At 35.0% G+C, this 23,245-nt stretch overlaps 1 protein-coding gene across 1 annotated transcript in view; it reads right to left on the bottom strand.

Moving 5' to 3' along the window:
* Positions 1-7,584: 7,584 nt before the first annotated feature.
* LOC138704232 (neurofilament heavy polypeptide-like) overlaps positions 7,585-23,245 on the bottom strand; it is a 562,031-nt gene continuing 546,370 nt past the window's right edge. The window contains exon 6 of the mRNA XM_069832112.1: positions 7,585-20,417. Coding sequence (XP_069688213.1) covers positions 20,190-20,417 — 228 coding nt within the window. The 3' untranslated portion in view covers positions 7,585-20,189. The remainder of the gene's footprint in view (positions 20,418-23,245) is intronic.

Genomic DNA, 23,245 nt, shown 5'->3' with positions numbered 1-23,245 from the left:
AAACCAGGACTGGGCATCGGGAGCGGAACCAGTCTCTAAACGGGGACGCTTAATATTCATTCGTCACTGAATCAACGCTGCGCGGTGTTCGGCGGGGAAGAAAGGGGATGAAGAGAAATCATATTGCTCCCCGTGAGAGAGCAGAATCCGCTCTTGCTGCCAGTCCTGGTTTAAACTGTACAAGTGATACTGAGCATGCGCAGTGTATTGAAACTGGAACTCCGAATACTGAGCATGCGCAGTATGTCATAACTCGTATTTGGAATACGGTGCATGCGCAGTGTGATATAGCTGGATCTCGCAATACTGTTCATGCGGAATGGGTTCAATCTGCATATTTGCATGCATATTTTAGGTATTTTCAGTGCATATACAGTATATCCGGGCCCTAAACTTATCACATTCTTTCATGTTACAGTTTAGCCCTGGTATCTGGAACGTTTGGATTTATAGTGACTTTTTCTGTGTAGGAATATAAATATTTTTGGATTGGATTGGATGAATGAGAGTGAGAGAGAAAGAGAGCTGGAAACACTGAGCATGCGCAGTGTGTAATAAAAGAAATTTGGAATGCTGAACTGGCATCTTACGTTAAAACTGGAACACGTAACACTGAGCTTGCGCTGTGTGTTAAAACTGGAACTCGGAATACTCAGCATGCGCAATGTGTTAAAACTTCAACTTGAAATATTCAGCACGCGCAATATGTTTAAAATGGACGAGGAATACTGAGCATGCGTAGTGTTTTGTAACTAAAATTCGGAGTACTGAGCGTAGTGTGTCGACTCTGAAACTTGGAATACTGATCATGCGCAGTATGTCTTAACTCGTATTTGGAATACGGTAGGCCTACATGCGCAGTGTGGTTTAGATGGAACTCGCAATACTGTGCATGAGGAATGATTTCAATCTGGATTTTGGAATAGCGTGGATGCACAATATGTTAAAACTGGAACATTGAATATCGAGCATGGGCAATGTGTTTGAACAGGAACAAGGTATACTGAGCATGCGCAGTGTGTTTTATCTAGAATTTGGAGTACTGACCATTCAAAGTGTAATTAAAATGGAACATGCAATACTTAGCATGCACCGTGTGTTATAACAGGAACTGGGAACACTGAGTGTGCGCAGTCTGTTGACGCAGGAACTAGGGATAGTGAGCATGCGCAGGGTGTTATAAATATGAGCAGACGCAGTTTCTTAAAACTGGAACTTAGACTACTGAGCATGGGCTGTTTAATCATAACTGGAATTTGTAATACTGATCATGAGTACTGTGTCATAATAGAAGCGGAGAGAGAAAGAGACAGATTATATGGATCATATAAGTAATCCGTCTGTCAGTGGAACACAAATGTAATCCACTGCTTTCCACATCTTTCGTCTTAAAGTTTATCCCTGTTATCTGGAGTGTTTGGATGAAACTGTGACTTTTTCCCTATATTTTAAGAGTGAGTTACATATGTAATCCAATTATGAGTGGATTACATATGTAATCCAAATATGTGTGGATTACATATGTAATCCAAGTCTGTGTTGATTACATATTATGTAATTCAAATCTCAGTGGAAGACAAGTATAACCCACTGCTGATTGTTAAGTGTTCTATGCATAGACATATCGCCACCCCGCGCTACGAGAAGCTAAACTAGCCCGGGCTATCGACTAATTATTTGTACAGAATTTATATCATATCGGTAACACTGGTTTATGAATATGAGAAACGTTACTTCGCTGATCATCCACCGATAACTGAGCTAAGAATGTGTACGTATATAGCCCTCTGTTATCACATCCTTTCGTGTTACAGTTTAGCCCTGTTATCTGGAGTGTTTGGGTTTAAATGTGACTTTTTCTGTGCAGGAGTATATTTATTTTTAGAGTGCATTACAGAGATAGAGACTTGAGATGCAAACAATGAGCTTACACAGTGTGTCATAACAGAAACTTTGAATGCTGAGCAAGCGCATAGTGTTCAAAACGAAGCTCTTAACTATGAGGATGCGCTGTGTATTAAAACTGGAACTCAGAATACTGTGCATGCGTAATGTGCTAAACTGGAACTTGTCATACTGTGCATGCGCAGTATGTTATAACTCGTATTTGGAATACGGTACATGCGCAGTGTGATATAGCTGGAACTCGTAATATTGTGCTTGCGGAATAGGTTCAATCTGGATTTTGGAATAGTGTGCATGTGCAGTAGGCCTATGTTAAAAATAGAACTTGGAATATCGAGCATGTGCAGTGTTATAAAATAGAATTTGGAGTACTGAGCATGCGTAGTTTCTTTAAATTGGAACGTGGAATACTGAGTATGCGTAGTGTGTTATAACCAGAATCTGGGTCACTGAGCATGCGCAGTCTGTTAAAACAGAAACTTGGCATAGTGAGCATGCGCAGGGTGTTATACATATGAACACGCGGAGTTTCTTAGATTGAAACTTGAATTACTGTGCGCGTGTTAAATCTGGAACTTGGAGTTCTGATCATGCGTACTGTGTTATAACAGAAACAGAGCGAGTATATGGATCATATATCGATGGCCCAGAGCCAGACTGTTCCATATATATATAGCCTATATATATATATATATATATATATATATATATATATATATATATATTTTTTTTTTTTTTTTCAGGAGAGCTATTTTAAGCTCCTGACATTCAAAGCTTCATGAAACGATTTGGAATAGCTTCATAGCAACCTTATGGAGAGGAATATTTACCATTTTGTTCGTTTCATATATGCAGACAAGAACTGGAACACAATGAAACAGATTTCTTTCTTATAAAATGTTGGACTTAGAACAGTCTGGTTCTCAGCCATCGACATGTAATTCGACTGTCAATGGAAGACAAGAGTAATCCACTGCTGTACATTAAGTTATCACAACATTTCGTTTTACAGTTTAGCCCTGTTATCTGGAGTGTTTGGATTTATATGTGTTTTTTTCTGTGTAGGAGTATAAATATTTTTAGATTGGATTGGATTGGATTAGAGGGAGAGGGAGAGAGAGGGGGGAGGGGGAGGGAGAGAGAGAGAGTGAGAGTGAGAGAGAGAGAGAGTGAGATATACGCTTCAGGTGTGCCAATAGTACGGAAGTTACGTGTCACGGTTGTTTCAGAATTTGCCTACAGGAGTTCAATGACAATAATGAGATTTTAAATGAAACCTAGTGGTAAATCAATTTACATATAAATTTCAATGTACTAATGAACAGAGTAAATTGCACTACCTTATATTGCATTTTTAAAGTTTATTATTAACCTCTGTTTGTAGTATTCTTAATTAGTTATTAAACATATGACAATTAGTACTGGATACTGTCTTTTATCTAGTAAATATAGTACTTTTAACTTTATATTATGTAATTTGATAAATATCTACATTGTTTTAATAATTAAATTTTTATTTTGTATATCTATGAAATGTATTGTAGTAAGATTGTAACATTTGACAATGTCTATAGTGAAGTTTTTCATTCAATGACAATAAAGATGATGATGATTATTATTATTATTATTATCATTATTATTATTATTATTATTATCATCCAGTTTATAATGTTGAGAGGGAAAACAAAATGGCGCCGATTGCAGCGCCATTTCATTTTAGTATCGGCTGTAACTTCAGACTAAATTGACGTATTTCTATGATCGACTTGTCATTTGAAAGGGAATGAAGATATATTTAAGGCATAATAGATTGCTGTATAAGGTCATTTAAAACAAGCGAATGGTGTGCATGTAAATTGAATTTGGCGTCAGAATTTCAAAATGTCGAAAATTATCACTCAAAAAACCAAAACGAAATAGATGGAAGAGCATCAGGATGATAGAGAATATCGAGACAAATGGAATGGTGTGTCTAAAAGCAATGCTCAACGTTGTAGAGAATATAGGGCATGTCTTAAATCCGAGGATCAGAATGGATAAGACGCACACGGCACGGGCGAGTGCAGTGTTTCTGCATCTGTTGTGTCTGATATCGACATTAAAAGGCGTTGTCATTGCTGATGTTTACTTTAACAACAATTCTATCAGCGGCGTATTCACGAATAAAACTTGCGATTGTCTTTCCAATACAGCCTACCCAGAATTTTTTTTCGAATTCAGTGGAAGTCTTTTCAGTGTTGTCATGTCTATGTGTAAAATGTGTTTTATTTAACGACGCTCGCAACTGCAGAGGTTATATCAGCGTCGCCGGATGTGCCGGAATTTAGTCCCGCAGGAGTTTTTTTACATGCTAGTAAATCTACTAACATGAGCCTGTCGCATTTAAGCACACTTAAATGCCATCGACCTGGCCCGGGATCGAACCCGCAACCTTGGGCATAGAATGCCAGCGCTATACCAACACGTCAACCAGGTCGACGTCTATGTGTATGCGTGTAAATTAATTTTTAATATATCTCAAACAAATGTTGCTGTCTACTTAGTTTCTCCCCCTTTTTTTTTTTTTCTTTTTTTGTAACTCCATGGGTTTTCATTGTACAAGAATTTTAATTGACAGAAGGTGCAATCTTTTGCCAGTAAATATAGCTACTCATAGAAAAGTTACTTGTCTTGTACAGTAACTGTAACCAACTAAAACTCAGTCCATTCATTGAAAGAACTATTTTTTTGTTCCCTTCAGTGATAAATCTGTCGAAGAAGCTAGATAACCGCGAAGTTGATACATCGTCACTAAATTAGAGACGAAATTCCATTTAAATCATCGCCCTTATGTGCAAAATTGATGTTTTCAGGAAACAATATCTTAAAGTTCCAGTTTAATAACTTTCTACTGGAAAAATTAAGTTTAGATCAGAACTGGATCTATGTAGGATTTTAAAAAAATCGTGATTTTGCTGTCAATATTAATATCAATTAAAAGCTTAAAAATGCAGTTAGATAAAAACAGCCAAAATGAATCGCGCCTTTGACACATGGGCAGTGACATCTCATCTCTCCGTTTAGGCCTATACATATAGGATGATTCACGAGGATTTACCGTCCTTTACGGAGCTTATTTCTGAAGACATTTTGAGCAAAAAGTGTCATATAAACATAGTTCCAATTCTCAATAATAATTTAAATCTGTTTGTGAAATACGTTTTTCCTTTAGTTTGAAGATAAAAGAATAACGCAAATAGAGAATGAACCATTCAGAATTATCATTTCTTTAATTGGCAAGTATTATGAAGTTAAAAATGTGCTGTGAACTCCTTAATTGCTTCGTACAGACCTCTTTTTCTATTTTTAACTAGAAAATTACATTAGCCTATTCTTACTTACTTATCACAACAATTATTACAAATCACATCACGTCCACCGAATTAATTATTTGCAGTCCAATTCTGCATCCTAATTTACAGTCTTGGAGAGTCTACAACACATTTTTTAAAATGTCCACTTGAGTACACTGGGCCGCACGCTTGTGAACGGCACTCGTCGCTCTACGTAACTGCATACGGCTATCTTTGATTTCCGTAGCGCTCGCGCTGGCTGCTGACTGCACGCTGACCAAGATCACGCGTTCACAGCAATGCGTTCCAATAACGAAACGTAACTCTGTAAATATTGAGAATAGGACCCATGTTTATATGACATTTTTGCTCAGAATGTCTTCGGCCGTAAAGGACGGAAATCCTCGTGAATCACAATGTATATTATATTCACCTCTCCATCCATCCGTACACTCAAAGCCACCTACCCACCTTATTATCGTCTCATTTAATTATTCACCTTCTCATACTTACTACCACTTCTGTCACTTCTTTAATGTACCTTTCGTAAACTTACTTTATTTTACGGACTGATTAATGCATTACTTACTTACTGGCTCTTAAGGAACCCGGAGGTTCATTGCCGCCCTCACATAAGTCCGCTATTGGTCCCTATCCTGAGCAGTCTCTACCATCATATCCCACCTCCCTCAAATCCATTTTAATATTATCTTCCCATCTACGTCTCGGCCTCCACAAAGGTCTTTTTCCCTCCGGCCTCCCAACTAACACTCTATATGCATATGTGTATCAATAACTTCTTCTTATATCTGATGGTCTCGAATATTGGGTAGGTAGGTTATGCCGATTCCTTTTCCTATGAACAGGCACTTGAATTTACTTCTCACCTTAGGCGTCTGACGGCTGAAATTATCTCTCGCATTGAACATTTCCCTTTTTAAACATCAAGCCCGTTCAGGACGACAATGATTCAGCTTCTGTCAGCATAATGTGCTTGCCAATTTCAGAAAACCCAACTATTTTCATGACACACATAGATGTTACAAATTACTTTGAGACGATCACTTCTTCATTGACAAAATGACCGTCGCATGACAATTTCGAAACAGGTTATTTTATGTATTCTCATGTCATTAAGATATTAAAGGATAATAACTGTTCAATTACTAGCTTTCCAGACATTGATTCCTGTATTGCCTGAAACAACTATGAAATCTGTAAGCGTATAGAAGAGCATTTTCAAGTTTGAATCATTGCCTAAATAGATAATAATATGAAGAAATTAATATACAGGGCGTTAAAAAGTATCCAATATTTTAGGAGGTGATAGTATGCATCAAAGCAAGAAAATAATATATCATAAACATGGGCCCTACAACACATACTTTATGAGACCTGAACACTTGTTCGTAGGAGGTGTTCAATGTGACGTCCATTTATGGCAATGCATTTTTCTGCCCTACAATACAGCACACTACCAGATAATCATACCGTAGTTGACACCCCCGGCATGCAATAATAATACGTCACAAGGAATACTGGAAACAAAAGTCTGGTTACAGATATGAGCGAGGGTTAAGCAGAGATGGTGTTGTGAATTTTTGTAATCAGCATGTGTGGGCTGATGAAAATCCCCATGCATTTGAAGAAACAATGCATCAGCACCTATTCTTAATCAACGTATGGGGATAGATTAATAGGACCATATGTGCTACCACAGAGATTAACTGGGGCTAGTTATCAGGACTTTCTTATTGACGTATTACCACTGGATTGGTCGGGGAAGCCCCACATCTTGGCCTGCTCGTTCCCCAAACCTAAATTCCCTAGACTTTTGGTTATGGGAATACATGAAGAAATTGGTCTACGCCACTCCAATCAACAATGTGTAGACACTACAGGATCGCGCCTTCAAAACATGTCGGCACATACAAAAACAACCAGGTCAATTTCAAAGAGTGCGTGATTCCTTACGTCGAGGGGCAGAGAAATGCATTGCCATGAATGGACGTCACATTGAGCACCTCCTATGAACAAGTGTTCAGATCTCAGAAAGTATGTGTTGTAGAACCCATGTTTATTAAACATTATTTTCTTGTTTTGATGCATACTAGCACCTCCTAAAATATTGGATACTTTTTAACACTCTGTATAATTGAACTGCGGTATAAGGAATTAAAAAACTAATATTGCAAATGAAAATAGATATTTTTTGTAATGAAATGTCTGGCAGTCATGTACTCTTTTCTTTTTTCAATAATATGGGTTTTACTGTTTAAGTAAAAAAAAGAAACATGGAAGAGTTGGTAGAAAGGTGAAATTAAATAATTATCCATCAAAGACACACTAATATTACTATATAATTAAGTATATATTTTCACTTTTAATTAAAACAGACAGTTTATTTATTGTTATGATATTACATCTTTCAATGTCCTCTATAGACAACTTGAAATGGACTGTGTCTAAAACATATAAATATTCTTTATTAACATACCGTACTTTACTACATAAGTAGCAGCGTGTCATTGAGATATATCACTGTTTTCTGGAGTGTCATTTCACACATAACAATATATTTATCTTTTTTCTTGGGCTGCAATTCAAACTTTAGGCAATGTATGAATCATGATATTTAAAGCAGTTAATCACAGAAGACAAATTTACCACTATGTCACATTTTACCCCTTATTTCGTTATGTCTGTAACATACAACTTACATGATACACACATCATTATGAATACAATATTTCTGGAATTATATGTCCATGTGTGAAGTGGGTAACTTAGATTATTTTTCTGAATTTATATCGAAGAGCATAGCATCTGTAATTGTAATTCAATTACACACTGACTGCTTAACTTCTTTAATCACACAGAGTCAAGATTTATAATTTTCACGTCTATACTGCCTCAGTCTGTCAGGTGATTTAGGAATGTCGGAATCATGGTGAAAACCGTCCTGCAGGGAATGTCATTTTGGCTATTTGAGACTTAGTCAGATTCTTGTAGATGTCCGTATCGTGAAAATTTAATACCGGTGGTAATTAATTATATTAAGCAATGAATAGATCTGCACAATCCTAAATTTTTATGGCAGTCACATATACAAAAAAATTGCTTGTTAAAATATTTAGAGGATATTTCCTACAAAAATACACATTAATTATGTTCACTCTCGACTTGTACAGTACTTATAGAGGATAAATACAAACCTTACATAATAATATACAAGTAAATAAAAATGTTAGGCAAATGCATGGTAGCTGGCTTGATTGTAGAATTTATTGATTTTACTGAATGGAGAAAGCCCACTTTCATACTGAATCCAGGAAGATATCACTTAAGTCATTTTAGCATTTTTTTTCGATCAGCTTGTTCTGTTTAGTTATCATGTGCAATATGCTTCTATTTGTTGTAGTGTATAACTGTGTGTTTGTAGTACATCTGTTCTATGCAAATATTTCCAGAGAGTAAAAAGCAGAGCTTTATTTAACCCAAATAATGAAATACTAGGTACACTCCATAAACAAACAGCAAATTTACTTTTGCCTTGTGAAGCAAACTATTACCTGTAAGTCTTAATATTTATCTGAGTTTCATATATATTGAAATTTTTATTGTTATCGCACTCAGTTACATTCCTTGTTTTAGATTATATAAGAAACCTCGTTTCATAGCAAGGTTTCACAGAGTTTATTCGTAGTTGATGGTTCACTGCAGGGCAATTCTTTAATTATGTTAATAACAATTAAAATGTGAAACTCAACTCAAACAGAATAAGCGGTGTTACATACCGTAGAAATATTTTATAACTACGCCTATCATTATACGAAGGGTTCAGAGCTATAGTGGGCCAAGCGCCATTTATTAAAAACGGAGAAAGCAAGGGTTAAAGTTAAGTGAATACCATAGTTTAATGAAGACTGACATATCATTTAGTTTTAATGTGTACACTTTATTTTACTTGCTATATGTTTCCATTGAATTATGTTATAACTTCATCTTTATGGTTTTAGTAAATGGAGCTTGGTCCACTGTGATTCTGAACTCTTCATATGATGTCAATTCGAAATTAAATTTACACTGCAGTTTTAATGTAAATTAACTTTCTGATCCATACTCTTCAATAGTCTTTCTTAAAATTAAGTGAGATGAACGATATGCAGACGATTCTTTAACCTACCTTTAATTCATGATTATTTAACATTTCAGAGAAAAAAAGGATATTTCCTTAAGAAAAGAATTTCTACTAGGTGCAAGTGATTTTTATGTTGGTATCCTTGTAAATTATAAATGTCTCTCGTTTAAGTTTAAGATCGAAAAAAAAAATATTGTATTCTGCTAGCGTGAATATTACTTAACATTTTCACCAACATTAATATGCTCATTGTTCTGGAATTCATAATGAAAATCGAAAAAAAAAAAAAAAAAAATCGAAAAAAAAAAAAAACAATGGTAACCCTCATTTGTAAATTTCTATAACTAAGTGCAGGAATTCAACGGTAAATCTGCACAAAGTTAAATGAAATTAAGAGTTCAATAGTACAACGATAGGTGGTAATACATTATTATCGTCATACTCTGAAATTCGTAACTTCATTTAGCTTGGTGCAGGTTAACCATTTTATTTCTGCGCGTAGCTACAAAAGTTTAAAACTGAGGGTTACCATTCCTTTTCTTTTGCTCAATCTTTGATAGAAATGAGAACTGGGGATATTTCCGTGGAGGTAAATGCAGCGGACACTTAGATATGACGTTACTGCCATTATTGCCGTTGTAATGTGAAAGCATTAACCTTCCGCCAACTTGTGGTGTATAATAGAGATGACTTTACCTTTCTACCATTGCTTTCCTTCATGTGAGATGACAATTTCATCATCATTCATCATCATTGTTGTCGTTATCATCATCATTAACTACAAAAACTTTCATGAAATGAGTATCTCTAACTGTAATAATCTATATCATCTGCTTAATGCATGTTTTTAATTAATACCTAATGCTTTTGTTGTGTAGTTTTTAATGTTCTTGGCAGTCCGTATCAGTTAGTTGCGAGTGGAATATCTACTGATTTCTATAGTTTTCGTTTTATTATTTACCTTAATTAGGCTATATCCAATTCCTCTGAAATGTCTGTGTTTTTTGTGGTCCATTTTTGTATATATTTCTATACTTCTTAAATTGTAATGTAATACACGGTACCAGTCAGCAACTAGATTTCAAGCCGAGTGGACGTACTGTCGGGCGAGGAATTGCAGAATCAACATAGAAAGAACTGAATTGAATTGAAAGCGGAGAAGTGGGAGGAGAAATTTAAAAGGTACGCAAAACGCGTCCTCGCAAAGGGTTCGGGGCTGAAAGAAACTGAATATGTGAGCGCCAAGCCTGTTGGCCACTTGTCTCACTCCAGGTTACGCTGCTCCACTGAAGGAACTATAGAAAATTTTGAAGGGGGAAAGCCGAAAATGGACGTAATCTCTTAGGTACCACATACGGGAGGGGACGGAAATGTGATCAAAGTGATCACGGGACGGGACGAGGAAGAAATGGCTGGTGTAAGTCTGCACATTGAAAGGAACTTTGTCATTTCGCAGTCAGGTGGAGTCGAGAAGACTCGTTTGTTTGCTGTTCGGATGGCAGGAGTAAGCTTGCACATTGAAAGGAGCTTTGCCATTTCGCAGTGCAAGTGGAGTCGAGAAGACTCAGTCGTCTGTTGTTCGATGACTAAGGCAGGTGAAGGCCGTAAATCTGCAAATTGAAAGATTCTCTGTCCTTTCGCAATGCGACTAGACGAGTGACCTCGCCCATGTAACAGGTATCTTATTGATTCTGAACCAGGGAATTTACGTCGTTTTTTTGTTAGAAATTGGGGAACTTTATAGGGAACGGCATATAGATCCGTGTCCCATTTCTTTTAGGGCTCATCCCGACATTTGTCTTAAAACCACGGAAATACCTTAGGCAGGATGAGTTGTCTCAATATAAGACTAGCCAATTGGCTTTTCAGTAAGGGTCCATTGAATTATGACTTGAGTCACATAGAGAGAGCGATGCTTTAAGGTAAAGTAAAAAAGAATCTTCGGACAATAGGAACAGAGTAGACCAAAATAAATTGGGTGTGGATTTATATGTATATAGAACAAGAATTGGAAGCAAAGGGAATTTTGCGATCATGATTAAGGACAAATTGAAAATTAATCATGAAGTTTACGATTTCGAATACTGTGATAAGAATTGTGTAAAACCAGAGTTTTGCAGTCACGCGGAGGTTCAATGAACGTGAAAATACGCGTACGTGAAGGCAGCACACTAGAAGAAAGAAAAAATGCAGACGACACAAAAATTCATCATTGAATCGAGAGATGTACTATGTTGGGACCTGACGCCGATTTCGAGTACGAAACAGCTGACCAGAATAAACCAAGGAGGAAAACAAAACGTGAGGCAGATACAAAATAATGAGGACGAAGGATTAGGAAAACACATGGAAATGTCTGAGGTCAGGAGCATAGACAAGACTAATGGAGAAAATGCAAGAGAAGACATGATAAGAACGTGCGAAGGAATACTACCAGATAGCCTATTAGTGATTGTGAGGGCAGAATAGATAGGGCTTTTGAGAGGTTATTAAATGGCGAAATGGAGGATGGAATTGGCGAGGAAGAAGAGTGCTAAAAAGTGAGAGCAAGAAAGTTAGGGGTGGCAATAGTGAATGAATGTGAATAGAGAAGAAAGTGTTAAGTGTAAGAAGATAGTGAAGAGTGTAGTAAGGTATACATACAATCAACGAATGAAAGAAAATTAAAGTGAAAAGACATCTACACAAATGTGAAGTGGAAGACAGAGACATTGGAAGTGTAATTAAGTAAATTAAATATTTCATGTTTTTCAATGTTGTGGGTTGGGAGTAGTATCAGGGGTAGTAAATTGTAGGAGTATTATAGAAATAATAAATATATGAAAAAGGTAATAAAATATGACATTTAGGAGTAGAGAAGCGTAGAGAAAGAGATCAATAAGTAAATAAACAGAGGATAGAAAAACAGTGATGTAGGGGAGAGTCGGGTAGTATCGGACATCGGGTAATATCCGACAGTGCGTTTCTTTCATCTACCACCATATGGTAGTACCTGAATGACATGGTTACGTTTTTTCTATGCGACATCACAGAAACGTAACCATGTCAATCAAGTACTATCATCGTGTGGTAGATGAAAGAAACTCACTGTCCGATACTACCCGACTCTCCCCTACATGTTGTAAAATAGAGAAAAATGAAATGTAGACAATCAATTTAGGAGAAAATAGTTGGAAAAGAATGATTAAGAGTAGGTACATCGAGAGTAGAGAATAAAATAAATAAAAAATGTGAATTATTAAGGAAATGAATATGCAATATTTAATAGGAAAGCGAGAAATGGAAGGGAGACAGTCTAGGTATGTGAAAGGATAGAAGAGGATAGATAGGGAAGGATATATAGCAATTCAGTTAAAACGGAAGAATAGGAAGTAAACAAAGAAATACTTGGCAAATGAGTATATTAATAGAAAAGGGTGGTATGTATAAAAGGGATGGTGGATCGGAAAGCAGAAATTTGAAGGTCCACTATAACTATGAATTGTAAAGTTGGCTGATAAATAAATATCATGTCATGTCATATACGGTACCTTGGCGTTTGTTTACCTTCAACTTCAATAACAATTTCGAAACTGATTTTATATTCTAAAATTTATGTCGGTATCTATTCAAGTTTTATCATGTATAGATCTTTCCATGACACTATTTATAAAATAACTGAACTCAATTTATGTCAGAATTGTCAGTATGTGACAGAAATTGAAATGTATTTACTCATTCCATGTGTCCTCTTCGGCTGCAATTTTTGATCAAATTTATCTTCTCCCAAAAATGCCATAACTTCAATTTCTCCTATAGAAAATTTGACATCGCATCCTTCCGTTATTTTATTTAGTCCATCCAACAATGCAATATAGTTAACTTTTCTTATCTTCCTTTTCATGTTTGTGTGCCCGAATGATGAATTCTCTAAGATAAAGTAGAAGATATACAATTAACATTGTTATTTCATATCCTAGATTTATATTTCCTTCAAAATTTAAAATATATTTTTAGCGACTTGTTTGTTCTTAATACAATTACTATTATCACTTGTATTATAAGAAAAACACTACAAAGTAATTTTCTTGAAATAACACCGAGTTAGTAAAACCATCTTCAGTGAGAGAAAAGAACAATTTGCTCGAAAACCAATTATTAATATTTTATGAAATGTACTTCACATTAAGGTAACCTGTTACCTTTATACACCATAAAGGCACATGGGGGCATGGATGTAGAGCTCCATACTTTCATGACGTCGATATTAGAATGAGGTTGTGTGCTCATAGCACCCTCTGATCGTCTTTCATCTTGAGAAAGACTCGGTACCGTACTCAATTTGACAGAAGGCTGACTGAGTAGACCCCAGGACCGTTCTGGTAGTTTGGTAACGAGAAATTCCCGCTACCACCTGGGATCTTCCAATCCTTATCCAATAATTACTCTACGAACTGAGCTTACAGAGCCTTCACTCTTTATGTTACTTCAAAATGCCAATATCAACTCCACATTCATTAAAATTATTATTATTATGTATGCATTTGTTATAAGCAATATTTAATTACAAATTTGTGAAGCTTTAAGGTAATTTTTCTAAGAATGCAAATGAAAAATTTCAAATACCAGTAGGCCTAGATTAAAAACGTTTTGGCCCATTGCACGGCGATATTCCTACTAAGTGCTGTCATGGCTGACACTAACAAACAAAGGTTATAGCATGTGACACACGTGGTACAGATGTCTCAGTTGATACACGACAGGGTTCCAATCATCCACACCGCACAGTCACACGTACTCCGTCTATCTTCTACATGTAAAATATATATGTTGAAAAGAGTTCTGTATATTATGATCACATGCTTTGTCCTCTTTATGACAGTAAAGTGTGCCCACTACCTTCTGGAAGAGGGAGGGAAAACTGTGGATTGAAAATCCCTGTTAATGTGGTACAATCACAAACAGAGGGTCATCATTGATGGTCCAGACCGAAGACGTCATTTTCAGCTTCAGAAGTCTTGGCTATAATTAATGTATGTGAACGCAGCTTCTTGTATTTACAATCGTTTAAATTTAATATACTGTAACTCTAGGAAAATTAAGCAGCGAATAAACTGACCTTCAATACACATATAAAAAAGAGAAAGTATAATTAAATCTTAGAATTTTTTTTGGATTAAAATTCCATGAATTAATGTAGGCCTAATGCATATAAATTACTACCATAAATTATTATAGGAAATTTCCAATACATTTCAGAATAAAGTTGGTAATATTGTTCAAATACTGGCATACACTACCAAACCAGGAAATTGAATTTATACGTAACGTGGTACCGTATAGACTACGGTAATTAAAATAATAAATTGTATCAGTATTATTTTTTTAACTATTCTAAAGAATGCATGACGCCATAAATTTAATAAATATAGGCTATAAAAGTAAATAAATAAATAAATAAATAAATAAATAAATAAATAAATAAATAAATAAATAAATAAATAAATAAATAAATAAATGAGTGAATGAGTGGACCAGTGAATGAATGAATAAATAAATAAATACATGTACATAAGTGAATGTATGAATAAATAAATAAATGTATAAACACTAGGACATTAACAGCTAAACAAATTATCATCAAAATATTTGTGTTGCATGTAAAGTGTGTGAATAATGATAATCATAATAATAATAATAATAATAATAATAATAATAATAATAATAATAATAATAATAATAATAATAATAAATCACTAATTAAAAATCAAATTACAAACCAAAATGTTTACATGATCAAATATTTATTAGAAACATTAGTGTCATAAAAATATTGAGCTCTTCCTGGCTGGAAACATATATTGCTAAGGAAAAAGCTGAATGCTTCCTAAAATATTATTATTTCATTTCTAATAAAAGTTAAGTTTTAATACATAGAACAATAGAGTTAGCTAGATCTTCTTCTTATTCAAACTTTTGACTCTCTAGAATATGTTCAAATTTTTTTCTATGTTTTATTGGTTAAGAACTTTTATAACTATACAGTATAGAAGATATTTTTTCTTCTGCTTCTTACTTTACTTTCGATCCTTCTCCTCCTCTGCTTCCCCTTAATTTTATTTTTCTTCTTATTTTTCCATACACTTCTGCTTTAATTTTCTTCTCTTCTTTTCTTCTGGAAACTAGAAATTATTGTGTTTAGCTTTTTCTCACTACGCCTGTGATTATGTGATTTTAATGTATTACATTAATCTTCCTAACTCATTACTCCGGCAGAAATTATTATATAAGTGCAACATAAAAGTAATCACAATCAAAAGTGAATTTTAATGTCGCATTTTTCCAATGAACTGACCTATATTTTCCTACCAAGGGCCAAAATTCCTGATTCCGATTTAGACTTGGTGTGGATGTAAAGTATGTGGAAACTTTCGATATTCTATTCAAGAATCTAGTCCAGACTTGGTCCCAGCAATTCTTGTAGACCTCCAATTGTTCTTTCTACACTTGTTAAGATTGTTTACTTACAATTAGCTAGAAGGAAGGTTGATATGTTTGAAATAGTATGTGTTCAGAAAAGGCAGTAAAAATATTTATTGCACAGTAGGCTACTTTGTTGTTATATTTGCAAAGGTTCTTGTAAAGTTTTTGTGTGTGTAATATAAATAGATTTGAGATTTAAGAAGCAGAAATTAGTCAATTCTATAACATATTTTTTATTAAACAACCCACTGGGATCATGAGACAGTGAAGCGAAAGATTCATAGCATGAAATTGAAAACAGTGTTGTAATAAATATGATAGAGATTTCTTCCATAAACGATTGTCTGTAAAGATGATTTCCCAGTAAAATCTTTTTCATTTGAAGCGAATTTTGTGGATTAGGAAGCTAAATTTGTATTTAGTTTACATCGGCCTATTCGGTCTTCAATATTGTGTGATTGTATTTCTACTTATTATCAACTGAGAGTACAATTTGACCTGAAAACGTACTTGTCCGTGGATATAGACAGACATTCTTGCGGCTGCTTCTTCATATGCAACAAACTAATGGTATTGATTCATGTGTTACGGCTCTCGGGAGAGCAGAGTAGATTAGTTCCAAGTTACAGGTTATATGGTGCGTATGTCAGTGTGCAACAAATCTCATTATGAACTTTGATAGTAGGCTACTAGTTCAGTTCACCCTTTGCTCATTTAGAAGCAATGATATGACATAGAAGATATGAAACAAGTTGGGAAACATAGCAGCAGTGGCGGACACAGCCCAACTGAAGCTGATAGTATAATGAGGAAGTTTTATGTTCCACGTGTTCAAATTATCAAGTAGACTATAACAAAAATAAACTAATGAGTTCAATCATTGAACAGTGTTAGGGGAGAGTCGGGTAGTATCGGACATCGGGTAATATCGGACAGTGAGTTTCTTTCATCTTCCACACGATGATAGTACCTGATTGACATGGTTACGTTTCTGTGATGTCGCACAGAGAAACGTAACCATGTCATTCAGGTACTACCATATGATGGTAGATGAAAGAAACGCACTGTCCGATATTACCCGATGTCCGTTACTACCCGACTCTCCCCTATATGTATTTGATTAAGTTTATTTTAATACAAAAGAGAACTTGTATTAAACTACTAAAGTCATTTTATAGACCTATATTTTACCGGCTTGCTTCATGATCCTATCAAAAGAATGTTTTGGTAAAATTTACAATAGACGTAGACTATGAAAATGTTTCACAAAAAAGTGAAGTACGGGAGAAAGGGAAAAGAACTTATTCCGCATCTATCTTCTAGAACGTACATAAGTGTAAATATGTGAAAGCATGCATGCACACTTTATACAACTCTATAGCTCCTTCCAAGATATGTGAATTCAATCTTCAATATTTCACTAAAACTTGCAAATCTCCAGTCACTAAAAACCAATGATGGATTTTCGTAAGCGTTATGAACCATCTTAAAATATTCATTAAGTTACTACCAGTGAAAATAATCTTATTAAGCTGAAAGAGAAACTACATTTTCTTTTACGAAATCACAATACGTTACATGAGTGCAAGAATATGTTAACTAAACGAATGATAGTCAGTTCAACGACGTATTGCATGAAACCAATGAACTAAATATAGGTAGAATAAGTTTTTAAGCGAAAATATAATTTAGTTTATATTTGTATGATAATTATCTACCAAACAATTTTCATGAAAGAAAAATAACATCAGTGTAATTTATAGGTTGTTGCAGGAGTATAATTTCGACAAGTATAACTGATAATTTGGAATGTATTTTATCCTTAATTTTAGATCTGTCACTATTTTGTTACATATAATAAGATACATTACTTCAGTTAACTATCTTTCTTAGTAATACTGTTCTTGAGGAAAGTTTTTGAATACATTCTCAAACAGCTTTTGGTTCAAATGTCGTCCTTGTTTGATTTAATAGCATTTTGTTACCTGAAGCGCTGTAACGTATAAAAAGTTATGAAATAATGAATGTTATTTATGTCTGGGAAGAAAGTCACATATTTCAGCGAAATCAAAGTAAGAATTAGTGACTTTCTTGCTTAAAATTTATTCGATTGTACTGATTTTGTAGCCTAATATACTAAGAGATGGTATCATGGTCTCAGTGGATAAATTTTGTACATACAGTAGAAAGTAATGAAACATAAATTATGTTTACTACTTTAAAATAGAATGTTGAATGTATATTTACACATCGCAAGAAAGAACAGTGACAGATATGAATATCTAAGTTTTTAATAATTTGCTTTGCATTTATTGTGAGAAAAATGATGCAACTGTTATTTATTAAATTTTTTAACAAAATAAATTCTTTAATTTGGAGTGATTATTATTAAAACTTATTTTGCGATTTGAAAATATGAATAGTTCATTGTATAATATGAGGCCTGTTAAAATTCCGGAATGTTAGAAATTACGCACCAGCACGACCTAGCAATGCCTAATGGTATCCTCCTTCTTTGACCGCCTTTTTTTCCGCGTCATCCTGAAGATTCTGTTTTGCAATTTTCGAAATGAAGGATTTTCATGAGCAGCACGTGAACATTAAATTTAGCTTCAACCTAGGTAAAACATTTACAGAGACAAAATGTTGAAAGCAGTTTATGGTAACCAGTGCATGACCCGTAGTTGGTATTGTAAACCGTTTAAGCGATTCAAGGATGGTCGGCAGTCAATAGATGAAGACCCGAATTCAGGATGATTCTCAACGTCACTTGACGACATTCTTGTTGCACATATTCGTGAAATCGTGCATTTTAATCTTCGTTTGACAATTTGGAAAGTAGAAGAAGACTGCAATATAACGATAGGATCATGTCATGGATATTCACACGTCAAAATTATAAATGTGTCGAATAACTGCAAAGTTCGTCCCATGACTTCTGGCAGAGGATCAGACGGGTTGTTATCTGATTTCGATCGCACTACCGAGAATAAAAACTTTATAAGAGGAATTACTATAACTGACGAAGGAAGTGAGTTTATAGATATGATATGCAAACATACATACAGTTCTCAGAATAGATTGGAAAAATTCTGCGAGGTCGAAAATGCCGCGACAGATCAGGTCGAACGTGAAAATCATGTTGACTATATTTTTTACATCCAGGGTATTCTTACATGAGGGACAAATTGTGAATCGTTGGTATTATCTTGTGATAGAAAATGCGAGGAGAATTTTTTATTTATTTTTAAAATTTTTCTTGGTTATTTAACGACGCTATATCAACTACGAGGTTATTTAGCGTCTATGGAATTGGTGATATCGATATGATATTTGGCGAAATGAGGCCGAGGATCCGCCATAGATTACCTGACACTTGTCTTAGGTTGGGGAAAACCTCGGAAAAAACCCAAATAGGTAATCAGCCTAAGCGGGAATCAAACCCGCGCCCGAAAGCAACTCCAGATCGGCAGGTAAGTGCCTTAACCGACCGAGCTACGCCAGTGGCTATGCGAGAAGAAAGTTGTAAAAAACAAGTCCTCACTCCTCTATCATGACAATGCTCCAGCACACGCATCGCTACTCATTCGTGAATTTTTAGCCAAAACGAACACAACTGTGCTTCCTCAGTCACCCTACTCACCTGATCTTGGTCCGGCAGACTTTTTCTTATTTCAAAGTTGAAATCCATTTTGAAAGGATGACGATTTCATACGGTTGACGGCATTAAATTAGAGACAGAACTATGCGAGATTACTCAAAAGCCTTATCAAGACATTTTCCGGAAGTGGTCACGGAGTTAGAAGAGGTGCATGAACGCAGAAGGAGGAGTATTTCGAAGGTAATCAAGCTCCTTTTGTATGCCCGGAAAAATATGTTAAAGTAGTTCCGGAACTTTTGAACAGATCTCATATATTCAGATATTATTACAAAATCGTAAGCCAGGAACATAACTTATTGCATTATCTAATAAAATATTTTCATGACACTCATGTAAAGATGTTATCTAACTTATTTTCTAAGAATTGGATGCCATAAAATTCCGTTACAGCTAATGCTTCCTCCAAGAAATTTGACTTCTTTTTAGTTCTCTTGTTCATTTAATTATTTGCTTTTACATAATTATGATTGTGATCAGTTGTGCAATATTCACTTTACAGCATCATAGCTTAGTGGTTAAACTTAGGCGTTTAAAGACAAGAGCCATCCTCTCACCAACAAGGAAAAATCCGCCACTGCTTGTTTCTCAGCTAATTTATTGAAACCAATAATAATGACTCTCCATTTGTACTTGTCCATCACCGAGATTAACTGACGGAATCAGAATGTTTCAACTTAATTACGGTTTGCTAAGGGGCTGGCGGAGCGTGTGTTGTGTGCGGTGTGATCGAGAGGTTCGGAGGATTGGTAGTGGTGGCTGTTGTTTCTGTCTTCTGTCCTGTGCTGCCATCTCGCTGCGGTCTAAAGAAGCCTGAACCACTTTTTCCTCCATCTCTGAGGATCTGCATAAGTCGTTCTTTCTCCAACCAATGATAACGCAGCTTCTCGCCCATAGCTGAGAGTGTTTTCAACTGCTCCTGAAATCATGAATAACAATCACAGTTATCCAGTCACTCCAAGTTGGATAGGAAGATCGTCTTGCAATTTAAATTAGATAAGGAATTTCAAATCATCAATACCAACATTAAGATTGAAACTAGCATAAATAGTACATAAACGATTTAGCATACACATTTTATGCTGAAGTAACCAGCAATCACACTATGGACGAAGTCTGATTTTCGTCTCGGTAATAATTCATCTATAAAGGGAGTGGATGTGAATGAAAATTTACTGAAATGAGCAGTGTGCAGCGTTTGATGTCAAGACCAGTCGTCCTGTGTAATTGCAAGGGCCTAGACAGTGAAATTAGTCTAGTAAAAGTAGTTGTGAGTGTTTACTCACAACTACTTTGTTCCAATCACAGCCATATATGTTTAATGTTTATGTTTGAACTTCACAATCTGCACACCAGGGGCCTGTTTCACAATGTTTACAATCTTTGTAAATTGTAAACTTTGCTTGTAAATTGTAAACTTTGCTTGTAAATTGTAAACTTCTGTTTCACAATCTTTGTTTGTAATGTTGAACTTTACAAAGAAATAAAATCTTTACAGATTAAATTTTGCGCACTTTACAAGCATTCTGTTTCATATGAAGGGTAATTTTACAAACGTGTAAACTTTACTTGTAAAGTTAGCACATTTTCTACAATAGCTTTGAGATGTGTAAAGTTAGATATTGCAACAAGTTCTGAATAAATACAATAAAGAAATACTTATTAAATTAATTTTTAGTAACTGGGTAATATTAAGAATTAAACTAGAGAAGTTTTGATGTTATTAAGTAGTTCTAATGACCCAGACGAATATATTGAATTTAGGCCTAATCAAACAAAGACGTATACCGGTACGTAAAATTTTCAGGGCCAAGAATTAATAACACGTTCGTATCATTGTATGAATTTATGAAAGGTTTCGAATGAGTCCGGCGCTATACTTCAGAACACCGCGTAAGTATTTATTTACGAAGACTGTATTTAATAAACACTCGTACTTAAAAAAAGAAGTTCTCTGCACCAAAAATAAATTAATTCAATAATGCAATAACGACGCCACCTACGCGGTATTCTGAAGTCTTTCCGAGTCCCGTTGCGCTGGAATCTCTCCTACAAGATACGGGACATCACATCCAATGTGGAAAAGTGGTGTCCTAACCTCAAAGCGAGAACTGCAGTGTTTTGCATTGGTTTAATATACTAAGGTGTCAGTTCCGTACGTTAGCAGATAAGCACGGAATTTCTAAGATATCAGTGTGCAAAAGTGCCCGCAGGATAGTTGATGTTGTTAAAAGAGTTAAATTCGAGGTAGATTTTTGATCACCAAAATGTTATTTACTGTAGCAAAGAATTTTTATGCTGCTACTGGGATCACTAATGTTTAAGAGGTTATGGATGCAACATTAATAAATACTGATCGATCAACATAAAAAAATGAACCTGATTTTGTAGTAGACATTGAAATTATTTTATCAATTATATATTTGTACGTGGACCAAATCTGGTAATTACTTATTTGACTGAATTTGGCGCTAACTTTGGTCATTTAAGCAATAGACTTATTGGTATACTCGACCAATCACATCACATGAAACTCCATTGTCGCCAATATATAAAAATCTAAATAGTTTTAATTTTTTTATCAATACTTCATAATTCCTGTTGGTGAAATATGAATTTGTAAGCTTAGAATAATCTATTTTAGTACAAAGTATAAACATATGTATCGATAGTGGTAAAAATACAGCGACATTAGCTCTGCTCCTTAGCGATTTTTGTAAACTGTCGTTGGCGATATTGTGTAACCAATAATGCTTTGTTGTAAATTTCTTTAGCTGATTTTGTAAAGCTCGTCAAACTTTACAAATTAGTAAGATAGCATTGTGAAACACAATTTGCAAGCATTTGTAATATTTTATTTGTTATTTGTAAATTGTTAATTTGTAATTTGTAAGGATTGTGCAACGGGCCCCAGATAGCGGTCTTTCCACATGCCCGCTTCGCTGATTGGTTGGTTTCATCCAATATTTGACGAAAATAGGACCTGCTCTACTTAGGAAAATTCCTGTTCAATTTTTAACCAAACAAGATTTTATTAAAATTTGACCATGTGCAACAGGAATTTGTTGCAATTCAATTGAATTAAATTTCTTGAACAATTGGTTTAACGAAAAATTTGACCATGTCCAATAGGCTTATATAACTGCGATGAATTGTGAAAATGTCTATTGGGCAATTTACAAATTTTAAATGGCATGCGTCGTTTGATGTAACCACTGTCTAATCGTTCCTTACTACAATCTAATTTCATTGCCATACAATAACAGTATTATTTCAGCTATAAAAATGTCAGGCGAATTAATCAGAAGAAAAATGAGCAACATACAGACTACCCTTAGCAAAATTTTGAACTTGAAACATGTAATGGAAGCTTTCGTTGCGTATAAAATTTGAAATTATATAGAATAATAGGCCTACATATTAGGCCTACTGCTTATGAAGTTATCACTGACTATTTTGATTATTCAATTGGTATAAAGAGACGCGCGGTATCGTCGCGGTTAAAGGGATGCGCTGCAAGTTGGAAGGTTGCGGGTTACATTCCCGAGGGAATCTTTGGTTTTTTCTATTGCTCCAATTTCTCTGACCGCACTATGGCTCTGGAGTTTACTCAGCCTCTACAGATGGGGAGGCGAGACCTGACATGTGAGTTGTGCGAGAGGGGAAAGAATAAGCTATCAGAAAGAGAGTTTGTTTCGTGATGGTTAAGTATACGAATCTACCGACCCGGAAGTTCAACTCAGATTA

Source organism: Periplaneta americana, chromosome 8 (assembly GCF_040183065.1).
Source record: "Periplaneta americana isolate PAMFEO1 chromosome 8, P.americana_PAMFEO1_priV1, whole genome shotgun sequence".
NCBI lineage: Eukaryota > Metazoa > Arthropoda > Insecta > Blattodea > Blattidae > Periplaneta > Periplaneta americana.
This window is presented reverse-complemented; position numbering and strand designations above follow the sequence as displayed.